This window comes from Strix aluco, chromosome 12 (genome assembly GCF_031877795.1).
Source record: "Strix aluco isolate bStrAlu1 chromosome 12, bStrAlu1.hap1, whole genome shotgun sequence".
NCBI lineage: Eukaryota > Metazoa > Chordata > Aves > Strigiformes > Strigidae > Strix > Strix aluco.
The window spans coordinates 4,558,915-4,580,433 of NC_133942.1; the positions used below are offsets into that span (position 1 = coordinate 4,558,915).

The 21,519-nt window shown below is 61.6% G+C and overlaps 1 protein-coding gene across 9 annotated transcripts; it reads right to left on the reverse strand.

The window, feature by feature from the left end:
* Positions 1–211: 211 nt before the first annotated feature.
* CELF6 (CUGBP Elav-like family member 6) lies at positions 212–20,626 on the reverse strand. Of its 9 annotated transcripts, none has more exons than XM_074837189.1 (13): positions 20,356–20,626; positions 17,270–17,352; positions 7,584–7,632; positions 5,961–6,086; positions 5,750–5,829; positions 5,143–5,286; positions 4,611–4,755; positions 4,374–4,523; positions 4,030–4,092; positions 3,073–3,153; positions 2,800–2,943; positions 1,781–1,936; positions 212–1,511 (listed from the first exon to the last, which is right to left on the reverse strand). In XM_074837189.1, the coding sequence occupies exons 1-12, from the start codon at positions 20,609–20,611 to the stop codon at positions 1,809–1,811; spliced, it is 1,449 nt and encodes a 482-aa protein (XP_074693290.1). In that variant the 5' UTR covers positions 20,612–20,626; the 3' UTR covers positions 212–1,511; positions 1,781–1,808. The 9 variants fall into 9 exon arrangements, with proteins under 9 accessions (XP_074693290.1, XP_074693288.1, XP_074693287.1 ...); XM_074837187.1 differs by having other exon boundaries at positions 3,073–3,150; positions 5,961–6,089; XM_074837186.1 differs by having other exon boundaries at positions 5,961–6,089.
* Between the last annotated feature and the right edge of the window lie 893 nt (positions 20,627–21,519).

The window sequence follows — 21,519 nt, forward strand, 5'->3', positions numbered from 1 at the left end:
GCCGGGGTGAATTCCTCCAGAAAATGGTAATTCCTGGGGAAAAAAAAAAAGCAAATAAAAAAGAGAGGCCCATGCCCCTCTCCCAGCATCACCGAATTCCCGGCGGATGCTTCGGCGTCAAACTGGTCACAAAGGGGTCCCCAGCGGCGGCGGCTCAGGGGAATTTGGGTGGTGGGACGCGGCAGCGGTTGCTCCAAAGAACCAACCAAGGTGACGATTTTGACAAAATAAGTTTATTTCGCTTCGCTTCGTTTCTGCCGAAACCTCACATTTTATTTTTCTTTTTTTTTTTTTTTTTTGGCTGAAAAAAAAAAAAAAACCCAAAATCCCCAAAAACCAACTGAAAAAGCAAAGAACCGCATCACTTCGCCCTCTCCCAGAGGCAACCGAGGGGCTTTTTCAACCAGCTGGACCCCCCCCCGCCACTGGCTCCCGCCTGAGGCGCGGGGCTGGGGGAGCCACCGCAGCCCCCTCAAACCCCTCCCCTGCACCCCCCCCATTCCCAGGAACGAATCAGCCCCCCGAAACCAAGCCCTTGAGCCCTGCCAATCGGCCCCCTGAAACTGAGCCCTCTAGGAAATGCTCGCAGCTCTTAACGCCCGAGGTTTTTCTCAACCTTCTTAATTTCTGGTTGTTTGTTTTTTTCTTCTTCTTTCCTGTTTTTTGTTTTTTTGTGTGTTTTGTTTTTTTTTAAATTAATTTATTTATAGATATATTTAAAAAAAGCAATAGTCCTTTGGTCCCTAAACTCTAAGGAATGATATGACTCTGAAACAAGTAATCTTATGTCCCTGTGCCAGTGACAAGCAGGGGGAAGCGCGTGTCCCGCCGCCCTGCTCCATGGGATATATATATATATATACTTATTTATATATATCTTCTATAAGTCCAACATCCTTTGATCCTTTTTTTTTTTTTTCCCCGACGTGGGGAAAAAGCAAATCTTGCCGTTTTTCTCTTTTCCAAACAAGCATCCTCCAGGTGAAGCGCCCGAGGCTGGTCCCGTCCCACCAGCTTTGGTTTAAGAATCCATTTGGAGCCTCTTTTCCTCGTTTCTCCTGGGAAATCGGTAGCAGCAAATGAGTGCTTTAAAACAAAAAAAAAAAAATAAAAAAAAAAAAACAAAGGTAGATCGTATCCCGGCTGACCGGGGCCGTCGCCCTTTCACTCGGTGAGGGATTCGGTGAGTCCCGGCGGCCGGCCGGCAGCAAATCTCAGCCCCGGCGCCGCATCGCTCTCCTCCTTCCTGGTCTTCCTCACTCTCTTGTTCCCGTTAAGTAACAAACAAGAACGGTTTGGGACAAAAAAAAAAAAAAAAAAAAAAAAAAAATCAAAAAAGGAAAGAAAAGTTATGACCAGAATGGCTCTCTTCTTTGCCGTTTTCTCCACCACCTCCTCCTCTTCTTCATCTTCTTCCTCCTCCTCCGGGATGTGTTGCAAAGAAAGAGTTACAGGTTTGGATACTGCACTTGGGGAAGGGGAAAGTCGTCAGACACCGCGGGACGCCCAACCTGCAAAACAGCGAAGGGGCCGTTAGCCCGTGTCCTGGGGGATGCAGGAAGGACAGACGGAGAGAGGGACGGACAGAGGGACCCAAATCCTAGTCTGAAACACACACCCAGACGGTCCCAGGTGAAGAGCCCCCCCCCCCCTCCACTTGACATTTTTTGGGAAAACACGGCACTTGTGATGCTTTAGGTGAGCCGAGCCCCACTGCCAGCTCCCCTGGGGCATCGCAGGGGGGTGCAGCAGGGCCAGGCCCCCCCCGGCCCCCCCATACCTCTCCGCAGGGCCAGGGTGAGCAGGGGTCAGTAGGGTCTGTTGGCATCTTTCGGCCGCTTTAGCTGGACTTTTAGCCTCTTCATGCCGATCTGGAAGCCGTTCATGGCCTGAATGGCTGCCTGAGCGCTCGTCGGATTGTCAAAACTGACGAAACCTGGGGGCGAGGGACGAGGTGACAGAGGAGTTTGTCACCGTAAACATCACAGGTTGCTGCTTTACTTCAACCGAGGCGCGGAAATCCCGTGGGATGCTCCTGTGGGCAGCCTCAGGTGGAGCCCCAGGTGGCGGGGCTGGGAGAGGAGGATGGTGGGGGGACAGCGCAGCCCCGCAGCGCAGGGCACAAGGTGATGGGCTGACGGCATCTTTGGGGACACCCGGGTCTGCAGGGACACTGGGGTAAGGGGCCACAGGGACACTGGAATGATCTCTGGGCACAGTAAGGGGATGGGATTTGTGGGGACACTGGGGTGACAGGGTCTACCAAAGTGATGGGGTCTGCAGGGACACCAAGGGGACGGGGTCTGTGGGGACACCCGGGTGACAGGGTCTGCAAAGACACTGAGGTGACGGGGCCTCCAAAGACACTGGGGTGACAGGGTCTATGGGGACACCAGGGTGAGCAGGTCTGGGGGACACCAGGGTGACATGAGCTACAGGGACACTGTGGTGACATGTCTGCAGGCCAGAGCATGCTGGTGGCAGTGGTGGCATCCAGCCACATGAGCAGTCGTGGCAGTGGCGAGCGGTGGCCCTGGCAGGCACACGGGCAGCTGCATGGGGCTGAGGACACGGGGACAGCATAAGAGGGGACAGCAGCAGGGTATGTCCTTCTGTCCTGGCACAGTACGGGACAAAAAACTGCCCTTTGGCCCCGGGACAGACAGACGTGCTGCTCCTGCCATCGTGAGGCTTTGGTCACTCGGTGGTGCTGCCCGAGCCAGACCCCCGAGCTGGGATGTCGGGGAGAACCAGACCCCCGAGCTGGGCTGTCGGGGAGAGCTGCCCACCGGGACTCACCAAAGCATTTACTCTGGTTGGTGGCACGGTCCACAAAGACTTTGGCAGAGATGACATTGCCAAAAGGCAAGAACATCTGCGTGAGCTCCGCGTCCCCGAACTCCTGGGGCAGGTGATAAATAAACAGGTTACAGCCTTCAGGACCTGGGTGACACACAAAGGACAGCCACACGTCAGCCGCGAGGCGGGGGTCACCCCGGGGGGGTATGAGGGGGGTGGGGAGCGAGGAGCCACCGGCCCCATGGCGGGGGGTGCCCCCCCCCAACCCCTCACCTTCTCGCTGCTGCTGCGGGATGATGGGCGCTTGCTGGGGAAAGGCTTGGCTGATGGGCGCGTAGGCGGTGGGATACGCTGCTGGAAGAGAGAAACGTGGAGCTGAGACCCCCCACAGCCACCCCAACCCCGGGAAGGGCTGGGGACGGGGATGTCCCCCAATACCACCCTCGATGGAGGTGCCCCTCCTGCCCCAGTGCTGCCGGCTCTGCCCTTCCCACCCCTGCACACACGGCCCCAGCCGCCCGGCACGCCAGGGATGTGGGAATGGCTCTCCCAGGAGGAACGTTGGTGGCAGCAGTAATATGGCCTCAAGGTTGAGGAAAGCCAGCGCTTTTGGTTGAAAAAAACCCAACAATTCAGGGTCCAAAACTTGATTTTCTGTTGAAAATCTGAAAATTGCTGTTAGTGGCCCTAATTAAATGACTGCCAGGCTCGACACACTTCCACAGGATGCTTTGAGTCCCTTCTCTCTGCCGCCCAGCTCCTTGGCCATCAGATTCAGCCACGCCATGAACATCCAAGGATTTGGGATGTCTTGGTGCCTCCATGGCCATCTCTACGAGCAGGCTGGCGTGTTGGCAGGATCCGGCATGGAGCGGGTTCTCCATCGCTGCCCAAACCTCGCTCCCTCCCCCAGCTCTCCCTCACAGAGTTATCTCAGCCTCACGGGCATTAAAATTCACTTTCTCCATCCACAATTTGCACAGAGGACCGTGTCAGGAGCACATCCGTGTTGCTGGGGATGAGGGGATGGTGCTCTGAGTCGGCGTCAACCCCATCGCCGCCCCGGAGCTCCTGCCAGGGCACGGCACCCCGTGCTCACCACTAATCCATGCCCAAGCACACTGCCCCAGGCCTGTGGTTCAACCCCAAGGTGATGGTAACCCCCCAAAAAATAAAGGTGAGGAGCAAGGAGGGGAGAGAGGGAAGAAGTGCAAAGCAAAAGGTTGAGACCTGCATAGTGCTGCATGCCTGCGTAGGCTTGCTGGAGGGGATCTGCCACCGTGGGGCTTTGAGCTGGGGAGAGAGAAGAAAGGAGAAGGAAGAGAGAATAAGCAAGAGAAACCCAGGGACAGGCAGCTCCCACGCGAGGGGGCTCTCGGAGGGGCAGGGCAGGACCGAGAGCATCGTCCCGTCGCGACGCCACCGGAGCGGGGATTTCAGTGGGGATCGGTGCACAGCTGGTTCATCCAGCGCGGTCCTGGGGTGGGGAGCACCCCCCGGCGTGAGCTGAGCACGTGTCCCCCACCCTGGGGGGTGCGGCGGAGCCCCCGGCAGGCCGCGAGGGGGGTTCTCACCTGGGTAGGGGTGGATGCCGTTGGTGTAGATGGTCTCCGAGGCGGGCTGCCCGTTGGTCTGCGGTGGCAGCGGGCTGAAGCCGTTGACCCCGATCGGCGTGGCGATGCTGGGCACGGGCGCCGTGCTGATGCCAGGGGGGGTGCTTGTACCTGCGAGAGGGAGGCGTCAGCACCGGCAGCGCCGCCCCCCCCGGAGCTTGCTGAGCAGGATGGGGGGCAAACAGAGGGGGGTCGTACCTGAAGAGGGGGTGAGGGGGGCGGCCACCAGCCCGCTGACATTGAAGGCGGCCATTTGCTGCATCTGGGCGGCGGCGATGGCGGCCATGGGGTTCAGGCAGGTCCCCTGAGCAGCTGCCATCAGGGCCGCCTGCTGCTGCATGATCTTAAGGAAAGAAAGGGGGGAAAAGGGGAAAGCGCGAGAGAGGCAGAGAGAAGTGGGGAGCAGGGGAGAATAAATTAACATCCCCCCTTTGCACCTATGCACAGGGGCTCGGAGGGATAAATGCCACCCACTGCTGGACCCAGGGACAGGAGGAGGTCTGGGTGATGCTAAAAGAGGTCCGCTGCACCCTACATCCACGCCACCCTCACCCCGGGGGGTGAAGCCCTCTGTTGTGCCCCGAAACGGGGATACACCAACCCTGACAGTCATCCGCACCCACTGGCACTGGGACAATCCCACACAGGCTTTCACGGGCAAAACCAGCCCCCCCCCATCCCACGGGGTTCCCCAAAAACCCCCAGGTCCCAGCCGGCGCCAAGCTCCTACCGCTTGCGTATAGGCCCCGTAGGCGCCGAACTGGATGGTCATGGGATTGAAGATGCCCAGCTGCCCCGCCATCTGATGCATCCGCCGCAGGGTCCTCTCCTTGTCCGTGTCCGCAAACTTCACCACCAGGCTGGACGAGGCGCCCTGGGGCGGGGGAGAAGATGGGGCTGATGGTGGGACCCCGGCAACGCCCCTGAAATGTCTTCCCACTCCAGGCTGCTTGCAGCAGCCGCCGCGTCCTCGGCCCCGGGGATGCTGCCCGGCTTGGCAGCAGCAACCAGCGATCGATGCGAGGTTTAATTATAGCTGGTTTTGCTCCCCGGCGGCAGCTCCCTGACCTCCGTTTCCTTTTTCCTCTCCTCGTTCACAGTTTTGACCTTCGGCGTTAATTAAACAGCCCCTTTCTCCAGCGTGGGGGGAATTAGCCCTGCGCGCGCACCCCCCGGGGCTCAGCGCCCAGGCAAGGATGAACCTTGGGGTGATCCGGCCAACAAATTGCCGGTCTGTAGGATTTTGATCCAATTAAAGAGAGGATCAAATTAGCTGGTGATTGGATTACGCAGGCAGCATGGGGTCGAACGGGGCAGGGCGAGAGCCCGGCACTTACCGGCATGGTTTGGCTGCCGTGCAGGCTGTTGATGGCAGCCTGCGCCTCGGCGTGGCTGCCGTACTTCACAAAGGCACAACCTAAGGGCAGAGAGGGACATGGGAGAGGTTGGATTTGGCCGCTGCGGGACCCAGCGTGGCCTGGCCGGTGGCTCCCACCCTCCCTGGGTGCCAGCAGCCCACAGGGTGCTCACCCAGCTCCCCGCGCCCACCTTTGCTGGCTCCGTCAGGCCCTCGGAGGATAGTGCACTCCTCAATCTGGCCGAAGGGCTCGAAGAGGCGCCGGACGTCATCCTCGCTCTGCTGCTTCCCCAGCATGCCCACAAAGAGCTTCCTGTCTTCTAAAAACAAAACCAAGCCTGTCGGAGAGCAGGATGTCACTCACCGTCCCATCCCCTCATCCCTGGTTTTGGCGTGCGCGGGGGAAAAAGAGCCAGGTAACACCGGAGCCTGGGGAGGGAGCAACGCCGAGCCGGTGGCGAAGCCACAGCGTTTATCACTTCCATCCTACAAAACGCTCGGGGTGGTAAAATCTCTCCTGCAGTGCTGAGGGGTGAAGCCGGGAAGGGCTCCCACTCCAGGGACCGGGGCTGGGGCTTTTCCCAGGGATGGAAGAGCCGGCTCCCCTGGCACCGATGTGGGATGTGGCTGGGAAACAAAGAGCCCGCAAAACAGCGGCGATCGCCTGCGTACGATTGACTCGCAGAATAACCCGCAGCCTCCGGCCATGCCCAGGGGACATAAATAACCCAAACACGAGAGAAGGGAGAGTAAATAATGAGAATTTCATTATTATTACCAGCATCTGTCTTGCGCGGCCGCGCGCTCCCGCCGCGCGCTAATGGCATTTGACAAAGAAAATAAGGTGCCCTGTCAAGAGCGTTGCCGGGGAAATAAATAAATAATGGCAGGAGACGATTAATGCTCTGTCCGTTAAGGTACCAAGAAAATTAGTTAAGGGAATAGGGCTTGTGTGTTGTCTAGTTAAACATAAACCATCTCCCAGCGAACGTGGCCGGGGGCAGCGGGCTTGGCGGCCCAGCATCGCCTCCTGGGCGAGGGGGCCGGAGCCGGGCGCCTGAGCTCGCCCATCGATTTTTAATCCTTCACCAACTACGCTTGGTAAGTGGGTAATTTATTTGGCAGGTTCCTTCAGGACGTGCCGGGACCAGCTTGCGGCACGTTTAATAACACGTTTTGAGTCGGGGTTTATCTACCCCAGCCGTCCTGCCGAGGGCACGCGGCCCCACGCGAGCGTCCCGGTGTCCCTGCGTGCCCAGCGCTTGCTCGCAGCACCAGGAATGTCGGAGGGTTTTGATCCAGTTCTTGTAATTTTGCCCAAATGATCAACTCAGCCTGGAAATGCTGCAGCTGCAAACGCCCATGGAGATTTTGGGGGGGTGAGGGGGGTGGCGGTTTCTGTTTAAGAGGGGCTCAGGCCATGCACCCCGACTCTGCCGGGCTCCCCACAGGCAGCTGCGGGCAGGTAATTAGGTTGCTTGACAAACGAAGGGGTTGTCGGAGAGGGGCTCCCTGCCTGGGACGATGTCGGGGTGCTCGTGGTACGACACCAGGATGTCCTCAGCATGATGTCAGGACATTCTCAGCATGACGTCAGGACAGTCCCCCCAGCTGGCCAGGCAGGGAGAGCCGAGCTCGCCTCTGCTCTGCGCTCGGGTTGGGATGCCACCGGCAAAGGCAGCTCCCTTCGCGGGTTTCTCTGCAAACAAACCTCCTGGCGGCAGCCCCCGCGATGCCACCGTGTCCCTCATCACCCCCAGGTGGCCCTGCGCCCCCCCTGCCCACACCGAGCAGCTGGGGAAGGGGGGACCTACCTCCTCGGCCCTCGCTGTCGGCCGGCTTCACCTGGATGGGGCGGTTCATCTGCAACACACAAGTGGGAGCGGGCAGTCAGAAGCGGTGCCGTGCCCCCCCCAACCCTTTCCATGGGGAACAGCAGGATTTGGCCCCAGTCTGGCGCAGGGGGCTGGGGCGGGGAGCAGGGGAGGGACCTGCAAGAACAGCGCCGGGGCTCGTGGCCATGCTGAACTGGGGATACCACGGGCGGGGAGCGACGCTACGGCCCTGGGGACGGGTACCCGGTGCCGCAGGCGCCCGCCGGGCCGCCGGTGCCAGCCTTGGCCGCCTGCCCGCTTTCCTCGACTGCAAAGGACTGCAGAGGCGGCAGCAGCGCCCGGCCGGCCCTGGCCCCTTCGGCAGCACCGCCACCGCTCTCCTTTTCCCAATTCTCACCCAATTTCAGCCTCCTCTCATGCATCGCTGCTGCGTGTACCTGCAAGCATGACACGCGTGTGCAGTGGGACACATCGGGACAGCGCACACGTCCCTGGCCCGCTGCCCCACGGAGCCATTTCTCCTCCTCTCTCCCCCTCCTTTTTCCCCTCTTTTAGCAGAAAAATGCTACAATTACGGCCGTTTCCACGGCAACAAGCGTGCTTCCCCCGCGATGCTGCAGAGCCCGAGCCATGTGCTCGATGGGGTCGTCACGGCAACGGCGGGATGTCACGCATGACGGGGCAGGTGTGCGCGCACACATACACGGCTCGGGCACGCACACACGCGTGCTGCTGTCGCACCCACGCGGCTGTGTACCCCCACCCCTGGAGGGGGTCCCCAAATTTAGGGGCTGGGTGGGGGCAGCAGCAGGCCCCCCCTCCCCTTACCCCCCTCCCCGCCTCAGGGTGAGGAAGAGGATGGTTAAAGGAAGAAGAGGAGGGAGGTTTCCACAGCAACCGCCTCGTCTCCAGGGAAACGCGGGGAGAAATGTCAGCGCTGAGCTGGGGATGCTCCAGGGAGGGGACCGGGTCCCCAGAAGCCATGGGGTGGCACCAAGGGACACAGAGCCACCCCGGCTGCCCTCGTGTCACTGGTCCCCCAAACATCCACCCCAAGCTGAGCACCGGGGCAGGATCCGGCTCACTCCAAACCCTGTGACAGCCCGGAGACCAGTGGGACCAACACCCCCCTCATCCCTGCCAAGTCCAGGGGGGGAGAAGCCCATTTTTGGGGGGGTGGGGGGGCTGTCCCCCCTCCTCTGACCCATCAGTCCCATTTACCAGCGCAATGGCCTTTGATGGAATAAATTTCCCGTGCCCGCTGCTGTATGCTTAATGTAATAAACCCAGCGAGTATGATTTAGAATAACATTTACGGAGCCGCAGAGTGTCATTTTGATGTGTCTCCCGTCTCCGCTCGCCGGTTATTAAACTGTATTGATTCTCCGGGAGCGGCTGATGTTTATAAATGTCAGGCCTCAGGGACCAGCTAACCTACCCCAGGGCTGCCGCACCGCGCCGGGGAGAAACCGCCCCGGCCTGTGGACACCCCCGTAAGGGGGTTTTGGCACCCCTGGCATCGCCCCATGCCCACCCCGGGGTGCACTGGTGGCTGAAGCACCCAAACCTCCCCCTGTGCCTGGCTGACCAGCGCCCATCTGTCCGTCTGTCCCCACAGCACCCCTGCACCGTGCCCACACAGTCACCCAGCCACCCGCTGCTGCCCAACAGCCCTCCAGCCATTCCCCGACACCCAAACAACCACCCAGCCATCTCCCCCGGCTCCTGACACCCCCCAACACCCATCTGTCCATTCACCCATCCCTGATGCACACTAACACCCATTACCCCCCAGGATTCACCCATCAATTCATTCACCCATCCATCCCCCAACACCCATCCCCATAACACCCATCCATCCCCACAGCACCCATCCATATCCCAACACCCATATATCCCCCACCCATCCCCGTAGCACCCTCACACCTGCCCATCTATCCCCCATCTCCCTATTGCTCACCTTTCCACCCCCATAGCACCCATCCCTCCACCCCACAGCACCCCCACATGCACCCATCCATCACCCAACTCCCACCCATCTCCCCCCTGTCCTCGCACACCCCAAGAACACGCTGACACACCCAGGGTCACCAGAGACCCTGTCTGGGGTGTCCCAGCACCCACCACTCCCGTCACCCATGGGTGCCCCGCAGAGCCCCAGCTACAGCACCCAACGGCCAAACCACCAGCGTGCCACAGCCCGAGGGGGTCACCACCGGTTGCTAAACCACCGTCTGAGCCCTTGGGCATTGTCACCCACCCAAATTCAGAGCCCCCCAACAGCCTGGGCACCGGGGAGAGCCAGCCCATGGTGAATCCCTGCAGTGGGACCTGCCCCGTGGGACAGGGTCACTTCTGGTCCTCACTCCTTCCTCAGTGTCACCCTCCTCCTCCTCCTCCTCGCGCCCAACAGCCGGAGGATCTGGCAGGCCACCACGCATCCGAATGAGCTGAGACGGAGGCGTTGGGTGACGCTGAAGCAGCTGGCGCCTGTGGGAGCCTGGTGCCCGCGTCACCCTGGGGGCCCCCAGGCAGCCAACACCCGGAACACGGAGACAGGCGCTCGGGTACAGGCAGCCACCCATCATAGGAACACCCTGCCGTTGTGAGAACACCCTGGGGGTGACCTCACAGCGAGGGGACACAGCCCGCCTGGGGACAGTCGCACAACCCTGCACAGGTGCATGACCATCCTAGCACACCCCCACGCACAACCGCGCATCCCCTCCAGCTGCAATCCCACTCCCGCACACCTCTGAGCACAACCGCAGACCCACAGACAGCACCCTCCGTGCACATCCACCCACCCACAGCTACATGCTTGCCTCAGCAACCCCCCTGCACAGCCGCACGCTTGCACCCACGCACAACCGTACATCCGTCCTAGCATGACTGCACACCCACGTGCAGCCACACACCCACCCCAACCCAGCCCCGGGTACACCCGCACACCCCAAGCACACGAGCACCCACCCACCCACGGCCGCACACCCACACAACACCCACAGCGCGCTCCTCGCAGCTGTGGATCCCGCACACCCGCAGGCGCACACACCCCGGGGTGCACAGCCGGCTCCACCATCCACGCCGGACAGGGACACAACACCCCTCGCCTCAGTTTCCCCACGGCGGCAGCGGGACCCCCGGCAGGACCCCCAGCAGCCCTCTGCGGACACACGGACCCCCAGTGCTGGGCACCACCCCGGATGGACACCAGCAGCACCCACACCCCAGCCTCACAACCACCCACCCCACGCCTGAGCCCTGTGTACACCCAGCCAGCTCCCCCAGCGGGCACCCACAACGCCCATGCAACACCCATATGCACACATGCACTCTCTGCTCCCTGCTCACACCCGGCGTGCGCACGCACGCACGTGCACACGCTCACACACCCACCATTGCCACCCCCCAGGCCCACATACACCCACATCCGATCACCACGCGCACAATCGCTGGGTGCAAAGACACCCTTAGCACCTGCTTACACACGCACACACATGCTTGCACACCCACCAACACCCACTTGTGCACACCCCAGGGGCGAAACCGTACCCCCACCAATGCACACACACCCCCCTGCGCCATCTGGGGGTACAACACTCCCCCCAGCACATCCCCTTGCACACCTGCAACCACACACACAACACCAACACACAGACACACAACCCAGGCTGGAGAAATACACCTTCCAGCCAACACACAAGCCCATCCCTGGGTGCAGATACACCCTCTTCACCAACACAGGCGTGCACACACTCCATCCCTGCCAGCAAATACACCCCGCTCATCAACAACCCCCCCACCACACACCATTCCTGGGTGCAGATACACACTCCTCACCAACACCCACGCTCACACACAGCATCCCTGCGTGCAGATACACCCTCTTCACCAACACCCCCCTGCCAACACCCTCCCTATCCCTAGATGCAGATACACCCTTCTCGTCAACACACACACACACTCACAACCCCCATCCCTGCGTGCAAATACACCCTCATCACCAACAACCACCCCACCAACACAGGCACCCCATCCCTGGGTGCAGACAGACCCTCCTCACCAACACCCACACACCCCATCCCTGGGTGCAGACGCACCCTCCTCACCAACACAGACATTCACACCCCCCCTTCCTCCTGGGTGCAAATACACCCTCCTCACCAACACCCTTCCATCCCCACGCCTGGGTGCAGATACACCCTGCTCACCAACACCCCCCCAATCCTCCTGGGTGCAGATACACCCTGCTCACCAACACCCCCCATCCCTGGGTGCAGATACACCCTGCTCACCAACACCCCCCATCCCTGGGTGCAGGTACACCCTGCTCACCAACACCCCCCATCCCTGGGCGCAGATACACCCTCCTCACCAACACCCCCCATCCCTGGGTACAGATACACCCTCCTCACCAACACCCCCCATCCCTGGGTACAGATACACCCTCCTCACCAACACCCCCCATCCCTGGGTGCAGGTACACCCTGCTCACCAACACCCCCCATCCCTGGGCGCAGATACACCCTCCTCACCAACACCCCCCATCCCTGGGTACAGATACACCCTCCTCACCAACACCCCCCATCCCTGGGTACAGATACACCCTCCTCACCAACACCCCCCATCCCTGGGTACAGATACACCCTCCTCACCAACACCCCCCATCCCTGGGTACAGATACACCCTGCTCACCAACACCCCCCATCCCTGGGTGCAGGTACACCCTCCTCACCAACACCCCCCATCTCTGGGCTCAGATACACCCCCCCCCGCCAACCCCCCCGCGGCCCTGGGAGCTGATACATCCCCCCTCCGCCATCACTCCGCCACCTCCGCCCCTGCGTGCAACCCCCCCCCCCCCCCCAGGTGCAGGCACCCCCCACCCGCGGGTGCGGATGCCCCAGCGCACGCAGAGCCTCCCGCGTCGGGCCGAGCCGGGCCGGGCCGAGCCGAGCCGGCGGCAGACAAAGGCGGGGCCCTACCTCGATGCAGAGGATCTTGGACCCGGCGGGCACCCACAGCACGGGCGGCCGCGGCCCGGGAGCCGGCACCTGCGGCAGCTGCATGGCCCGGCCCGGCCCGGCCCGGCTCGGCTCGGCTCGGTTTGGGCCGGCCCGACCCGGCTCCACCCGAGGCGGCTGGGCTCGGTCCGGCCCGCTCGGGCTCGGCTCGGCTCGGCTCGGCTCGGCTCGGCTCGGCTCGGCTCGGCTCGCACAGCGGTGCGCGGGAGGCGGGGCGGGGGGAGGGGCGGCCGCAGCCCCGCCGAGCCGGGCCGAGCCGGGCCGGGCCGAGCCGAGGGGCGGGGCTGCGGGGAGACACGGCCCCAGGGACACGCCCCCAGGGACACGCCCCCGCGCCGCGCCGGGGCGGGGCCTGGCCGGGGAGGGGGGACCCGGGGGCGCGGAGCGCGGGGGGGGGGGGGGGGGGGCGGAGCTACAGGGGTGTACACAGCTATAGGGGGTGTGAGCATCTATAGGGGTGTGAGCAGCTATAGGGGGTGTGAGCATCTATAGGGGTGTGAGCAGCTATAGGGGGTGTGAGCAGCTACAGGGGTGTGAGCAGCTATAGGGGGTGTGAGCATCTATAGGGGGTGTGAGCATCTATAGGGGTGTGAGCAGCTATAGGGGTGTGAGCATCTATAGGGGTGTGAGCAGCTATAGGGGGTGTGAGCAGCTATAGGGGTGTGAGCAGCTATAGGGGGTGTGAGCAGCTATAGGGGTGTGAGCAGCTATAGGGGGTGTGAGCATCTATAGGGGTGTGAGCAGCTACAGGGGTGTGAGCATCTATAGGGGGTGTGAGCATCTATAGGGGTGTGAGCAGCTATAGGGGGTGTGAGCATCTATAGGGGTGTGAGCAGCTACAGGGGTGTGAGCATCTATAGGGGGTGTGAGCAGCTATAGGGGTGTGAGCAGCTATAGGGGGTGTGAGCATCTATAGGGGTGTGAGCAGCTATAGGGGGTGTGAGCAGCTACAGGGGTGTGAGCAGCTATAGGGGGTGTGAGCATCTATAGGGGTGTGAGCAGCTATAGGGGTGTGAGCATCTATAGGGGTGTGAGCAGCTATAGGGGGTGTGAGCAGCTATAGGGGTGTGAGCAGCTATAGGGGGTGTGAGCAGCTATAGGGGTGTGAGCAGCTATAGGGGGTGTGAGCATCTATAGGGGTGTGAGCAGCTACAGGGGTGTGAGCATCTATAGGGGGTGTGAGCAGCTATAGGGGTGTGAGCAGCTATAGGGGGTGTGAGCAGCTACAGGGGTGTGAGCAGCTATAGGGGGTGTGAGCAGCTACAGGGGTGTGAGCATCTATAGGGGGTGTGAGCAGCTATAGGGGTGTGAGCAGCTATAGGGGGTGTGAGCAGCTACAGGGGTGTGAGCAGCTATAGGGGGTGTGAGCAGCTACAGGGGTGTGAGCAGCTATAGGGGGTGTGAGCAGCTACAGGGGTGTGAGCATCTATAGGGGTGTGAGCAGCTATAGGGGGTGTGAGCAGCTACAGGGGTGTGAGCAGCTATAGGGGGTGTGAGCAGCTACAGGGGTGTGAGCAGCTATAGGGGGTGTGAGCAGCTATAGGGGGTGTGAGCATCTATAGGGGTGTGAGCAGCTACAGGGGTGTGAGCAGCTATAGGGGGTGTGAGCATCTATAGGGGTGTGAGCAGCTATAGGGGGTGTGAGCATCTATAGGGGTGTGAGCAGCTATAGGGGTGTGAGCATCTATAGGGGGTGTGAGCATCTATAGGGGTGTGAGCAGCTACAGGGGTGTGAGCATCTATAGGGGGTGTGAGCAGCTATAGGGGGTGTGAGCATCTATAGGGGGTGTGAGCAGCTACAGGGGTGTGAGCAGCTATAGGGGGTGTGAGCAGCTACAGGCGTGTGAGCATCTATAGGGGGTGTGAGCAGTTATAGGGGTGTGAGAACAGCTATAAGGTGTGTACACAGCTATAGGGGTGTGAGCAGCTATAGGGGTGTGAGAACAGCTATAAGGAGTGTACGCAGCTATAGGGGTGTGAGTACAGCTATAGGGGTGTGAGCACAACTATAGGGGGTGTGAGCAGCTACAGGGGGTGTGAGCAGCTATAGGGGTGTGCACAGCTACAGAGGTGTGAGCAGCTATAGGGGGTGTGAGCAGCTATAGGGGTGTGCACAGCTATAGGGGGTGTGAGCATCTATAGGGGGTGTGAGCAGCTATAGGGGGTGTGAGCAGCTATAGGGGTGTGAGCAGAGCTATAGGGGGTGTGCACAGCTGTAGGGGTGTGAGAACAGCTATAGGGGTGTGAGCAGCTATAGGGGTGTGAGCGGAGCTATAGGGGGTGTGCACAGCTATAGGGGTGTGAGAACAGCTATAAGGAATGTACACAGCTATAGGGGGTGTGAGCAGCTATAGGGGTGTGAGCAGCTATAAGGAGTGTACGCAGCTATAGGGCTGTGAGAACAGCTATAGGGGTATAAGAACAGCTATAAGGAGTGTACACAGCTATAGGGGTGTGAGTACAGCTATAGGGGTGTGAGCACAACTATAGGGGGTGTGAGCAGCTATAGGGGGTGTGAGCAGCTATAGGGGTGTGCACAGCTATAGGGGGTGTGAGCAGCTATAGGGGGTGTGAACAGCTATGGGGGTGTGAGCAGCTATAGGGGGTGTGAGCAGAGCTATAGGGGGTGTGCACAGCTGTAGGGGTGTGAGAACAGCTATAGGGGTGTGAGCAGCTATAGGGGTGTGAGCAGAGCTATAGGGGGTGTGCACAGCTATAGGGGTGTGAGAACAGCTATAAGGAATGTACACAGCTATAGGGGGTGTGAGCAGCTATAGGGGTGTGAGCAGCTATAAGGAGTGTACGCAGCTATAGGGCTGTGAGAACAGATATAGGGGTATAAGAACAGCTATAAGGAGTGTACACAGCTATAGGGGTGTGAGTACAGCTATAGGGGTGTGAGAACAGCTATAGGGGGTGTGAGCAGCTATAGGGGTGTGAGAACAGCTATAAGGTGTGTACACAGCTATAGGGGTGTGAGAACAGCTATAAGATGTGTACACAGCTATAGGGGTGTGAGCAGCTATAGGGGTGTGAGAACAACTATAGGGGGTGTGAGCAGCTATAGGGGGTGTGAGCACAGCTATAAGGAGTGTACACAGCTATAGGGGTGTTCACAGCTATAGGGGTGTAAGAACAGCTATAAGGAGTGTATACAGCTATAGGGGTGTGAGAACAGCTATAGGGGTGTGTGCAGCTATAGGGGATGTGAGCAGCTATAGGGGTGTGCACAGCTACAGAGATGTGAGCAGCTATAGGGGTGTGAGCAGCTATAGGGGGTGTGATCACAGCTATAGGGGTGTGAGCAGCTATAGGGGGTGTGATCACAGCTATAAGGAGTGTACACAGCTATAGGGGTGTTCACAGCTATAGGGCTGACACAGCTATAGGGGTGTGAGAACAGCTATAGGGATTGTGAGCAACTATAGGGGGTGTGAGCACAGCTATAGGGGGTGTGAGCACAGCTATAAGGAGTGTGCACAGTTATAGAGGTGTGCACAGCTATAGGGGGTGGCACAGCCATAGGGGGTGTGAGAACAGCTACAGGGGTGTGCACAGCTATAGGGGTGTGAGCACAGCTATAGGAGTGTGAGCAGCTATACGGGGTGGCACAACTTTAGGGGGTGTGAGAACATTTATATGGGGTGTGCTTAGCTACAGGAGGTGTGAGCAGCTATAGGGGGTGAGCGAAGCTATAGGGGGTGTGAGCACAGCTATAGGGGGTGTGCACAAGCACGGAGGGGTGTGCATAGGCGTGCAGGGGTGTGCATAGCTACAGGAGGACGTGTGAAAGCACAGAGGGGTGTGCACAGGCCCAGGAGGGTGTGATATTGCCTGGAGGGGTGAGCACAAGCACAGGGGGGTGAGCACACGGCGGTGTGAGCACACGGCGGCGTGAGCACAAGCACGGCGGTGTGAGCACACGGCGACGTGAGCACAAGCACAGCGGGGTGAGCACACGGTGGTGTGAGCACACGGCGGCGTGAGCACAAGCACAGGGGGGTGCACACCCAGCCAAACGCCCTGGCAGACGCACACCCACGCCCCGCTGCGTGCACACGCGCACAGAGGGGTGTGCACAGACGTGTGCACAAGGAGGGGCGCGTGCCCGCAGGCCCACGTGCAAACATGTGCTCACACGTGCACCCCTGTGCTCGCCCCGTGCCAGGGTGCAGGCTGAGAAGTGAGCAGCTACAGCAGCCATACACCTCGCACACGCGTGTGTACACACCGGGGTGTGCGGCCTGACCCCGCACCTCCTTTAGGCTGCCAAAGTGGGCTGTTCACTCTTAAACCTACTGATGCACAGCACCGCAGCGGCTCAGGAAGCCACGTCCCCGTGAACCTCGTCCCCCTCCATCAGCTCCGCGCACCCGAGGCAGGGATTGATATTTACGGGCCCCGGCACTTTCCCCAGCCAACCAGCGGCCCTATTGATTTTTATTTAGGCGAATAATTAAATATTTATTTTCACTTTGTTAAGCTCGGGAGGTCGGAGCCCACAGAAAGCGCAACAGCACGCGGGCAGCAGGAAAATCGATGCCTCGGTTTGCGGCCGCTGGAAGCGGCTCCCGCACCCTGAGTAGGTGTCAGTGTCCCCCACCCCAGCTCGCCCCGACCCCCCCCAGGGTCACTTACCCCCGGCAGCGTCTTCTGCTCGTGCAGGGCGCTCTGCGCCTTCAGGGCCGAGTCGCGGGCGCAGTAGGTGAGGAAGGCACAGCCTGCGGAGACGGGGAGACGGGGTCAGTGTCCGGCCCGGCACCGCCGCAAAGCCCTGGGCACCCGGAGAGCTGGCAGCGCTGGGTGTCTCAGCACCCTGGCACCCAGCACCCCGGCATCCAGCACCCTGGCACCCAGGTGGGCACCGCCGCCAGCGGGGCCAGAGTTCAGCCCCAAAACAGGGTGGGAGATCTCGGTACAAAAGAGCAGCGGGATGAAGGAGCAAGGCAAGAGCAGGCAGCGAGTCTGGCAGCGCGCGGGCAGCAGCGCCCGGCTCCAGGGAAAGCCACCGCCGAAGCCCTCTGGGAAGCAAATCTCCAGGCGTCGAGGCCAAGCATCCCGGCTTGTTGCCACGCTTCTCCCGGCCCCGAGCATCCTCCTCGGGATGAGACTCGCGTGGCCAAGGCGCTCCGGCTCCTCCGACATCGCGGCGCTTCGGGAATCGGGAATCCGCCTGGGGTGAGGTTTTCCCACGCTGACTCACGCTGCCAAGCCGCTCGCTCGCCCGGGGCTGGCGGCAAGGAGCGAGCCCTGGGGACGGGGTCTGGTCCTCTCCCCTCCATCTCTCCCGTTCCCGAGGGAGCATCCCAGGTCCCCGTGCCGCCGCCACGCCACTCCCTCCCTGAGGGCTCCCCCCCAGTTTGCTGGGGTCACATCCAAAAGCGTCTGAAAGTGATATTAAAACAGCAGCAAAACAGTTTCCCTTCAACAAAGTAAATATTTAATGAATAAAATTGACATTGATGCATTTTTAATATTGGCACAATTAAATCCGCCAGCTGATTAAGTATTAATAACTCTTAATAAGTACAATCAGCGTGCCTGGGAGGAGAGGGAGCGTGGCAGCGGGGCAGGGGGACACCGAGGGCTGGGGTCCTTCACCCACCTCAGGGTGCTGGGGACATCTGCCCTCGCGGGGAGCAAGGAGAGATCCCCCCCAGTTAAATATTATCCCACTGCGGGTGGAAAGGGGAGGTCAGCGCAGCGGCTCACGTCAGTCCCGGTGCCATTTCCAGTGTTTACCATCCGTAATCATGTTGGCTTCCTCCTCTTCGCTCTTTTTTCCCCTGTTGTTTTTTTTTTTTTTTTTTTACCCTTTTCCCCTGCAGGCAACAACGTCGACAGTGCCCAGGCGTTCTGGAGAAGTTCGGAGGGCTGGAGCGGGAGCGATCCCGCTCCGGAGGCTGGCCGGGGGGAAGGATGCCATTCAAATTAGAGGAGCGTCCGCAATTAAATCACACGTCTGGGCCGCAGCAGTTGAAGCTCGCGCTGGAGGAAGAGCCGAGGGGGCCCGGTAAGGTGCAAATCCCATTGTTGGGGGCACACAAGCAGCTTTGGAGGTGCCTGGAGACATTTTGGTGGCCGCGGTGCCGAGATCGATGGAGTCTTGGTGGCTGCCCCACGGCGGCATCCGCAAGCGCCAAGTTTTGGCTTCCCAGAAAGTCGCGGCGAAGCGGGAGCTGCCCGTGGCACGGGGGCTCGACGGCGGCGTGCGGGGGAACGTGAGATCCCGTCCGGGTGACACCCGGGCTGCCCTGAGCCTGCTCCGGCGCCACAGAGCCCCGGCTCAGGGGTGGGGGGTTCCGTGAAGACGCTGGCGCTGCACGCGTGAGCCCCTCGGCGCGTCACTGCTCGGGGTGCTGGGTGCTCTGCACCCTGTGCCGGGATGCCGGCCAGGCATGGCGCAGGCAGGGAGCAGGCAGGTGGGTGCCCCCATCCGCGGTGGGTGCCTGTATCTCAGGTGGGTGCCCCCATCCGCGGTGGGTGCCTGTATCCCAGGTGGGTGCCCGTATCCCAGGTGGGTGCCCCCATCCGCAGTGGGTGCCTGTATCCCAGGTGGGTGCCCCCATCCGCGGTGGGTGCCTGTATCCCAGGTGGGTGCTCCCATCCATGGTGGGTGCCTGTATCCCAGGTGGGTGCCCCCATCCCAGGGGTGCCCAAAACTCACACGTGGGTGCTCCAATGCCAGACAGGTGCCCCTAAGGGGTGCCCTAAACACCATTGGGGTGCTCCCAGCCATGGGGTGCTCTGACCCCAGGGGTGCCCCCAAGCCAGACAGCAGCTCCCAGCCCCTGGTCGGCACCCTAACCCCAGATGGGTGCCCCCATCTCAAGCAGGTGACCCCATCGCAGAGGTAACTCCACCTTAGATGGGTGCCTCTCCTTCAGGCGTACCCCAATCTTAGGGGGGTCACATACCAGGGTTCCCCCACCTCAGGGGTACCTTTACCTCAGGGGTGCCCCCAGCTGAGGGGTGCCCCATACCAGAGTGACCGTACCACGGTGCCCCATACCAGGGTGCCCCACCTCAGGGGTGCCCTACCTCAGGGTGCTCCACCTCAAGGGTGCCCCCAACTCAGGGCTACCTCCACCTCAGGGGTGCCCCCACCTCAGAGGTGCCCCATACCAGGGTGCCCCACCTCAGGGGTGCCCTACCTCAGGGTGCTCCACCTCAAGGGTGCCCCCAACTCAGGGCTACCTCCACCTCAGGGGTGCCCCACCTCAGGGTGCTCCACCTCAAGGGTGTCCCTAACTCAGGGCTACCTCCACCTCAGGGGTGCCCCCACCTCAGAGGTGCCCCATACCAGGGTGCCCCACCTCAGGGGTACTTCCAGATCATGGGTGCCCCATCTCAGGGAGTGCCACCTCAGGGGTACCCCCACCTCAGAGGTGCCCCATACCAGGGTGCCCCAGCTCAGGGGTACTTCCAGATCACGGGTGCCCCATCTCAGGGAGTCCCACCTCAGGGGTACCCCCACCTCAGAGGTGCCCCATACCAGGGTGCCCCAGCTCAGGGGTACTTCCAGATCACGGGTGCCCCATCTCAGGGAGTCCCACCTCAGGGGTACCCCTACCCCAGGGTGTCCCACCTCAGGGGTTCCCCACCTCAGGGGTGCCCCACACCCGGGTGCCCCACCTCAGGGCGTCCCACCTGAGGAGTCCCCCCCCCCCCCCGCTCCGGGGTGTCCCCCCCCGGGCCGCCGCGCCTGCTCGGGCCCCCCGTACCTTTGTGCATGCCGGTGAAGCGATCCTTGAGCACGGTGAGCTCGTAGATGCGGCCGAACTCCTCGAAGAGAGGCTTGAGGTCGCTCTCCTCCAGGTTCCGCGGGATCTGCCCCACGAAGAGCTTGATGGCGTCGTGATCCTTCATGGCGATGGCGCCGGGCGGGCGGCTCAGCCCGTTCACCCGGCCGCTGTTCGCGGTGCTGAACGCCGCCCCCGCCTCCGCCGCCGCCGCCACGCCGCTGCCCGCCGCGGCCATGGCCCGCTCCGCCGCCGCCGCCGCCGCCGCCGCTGCGGGAGGCGCCCGCCGCCCCGCCCCGCCCCGCCCCGCCCCGCTCCGGCACCGCTCGGCACCGCTCGGCACCGCTCGGCTCGGCCCGGGCCTCCCCGCTGCCGGCCGCCCCCCCCCCTTCCTCCTCCTCCTCCTCCTCCTCCTCCTTCTCCTCCTCCTCCTCCTCCTCCTCCTCCTCCTCCTCCCCGCCCGCGCGCGCGGCCGCCAGCGGGCTGGTGACGTCACCTGCCGGCCCCGGCGAGACGCACGGCATTAGCATAATGAGGGAGCGGCGGCCAATCAGGAGCGGAGGCTGCCAGCGGCGCGGGGGGCCCCGGCTCCGCCCACTGCTGCCCCCTGCCGGCCTGACCCCCAGCCCCTTCAGCCCCAGCACCCTCCGCCTCCCTCACCCCCTCCGGCACCCCCCCGGCACCCCCCCTCACCCACCCTCCATCACAGGGCTGAGCAGCCTCCTGCCTTCACCCCTGCGACCCTCAGTAGGTTCCAGAGTTAACGCCCCGCTCTTCCCCACCAGCCACCACCTTAGAGTGGCATTTAAATACACAGAAAAGGCTCCAAAGGGACAATTTTGCCACTTGGCTGCATTTTTCACCTCGACAGACCCCCTTGGGGCTGCCCCGGATGGGGGGAGGGGAGCACCCCCTTCCTGCACCCCGCACCACCCCGAAAAATCTGTAATTACACCGTTTGGCGTGGTCGTTAATTAATTACTCCCAGAGCAGCAGCTGGGCCAGGGGTGCCCGGCTTCCCCACCACGCTGCCAGGCGTGCGCAGGTGCGTGCAAGCGTGTGTGAGCACGGGGGTGCGTGTGCAAGCGTGTGCACGTGTGTTGCAAGCACACGCCTGTGCGCGTGCGCGCCTGTGCAAGTCTACGC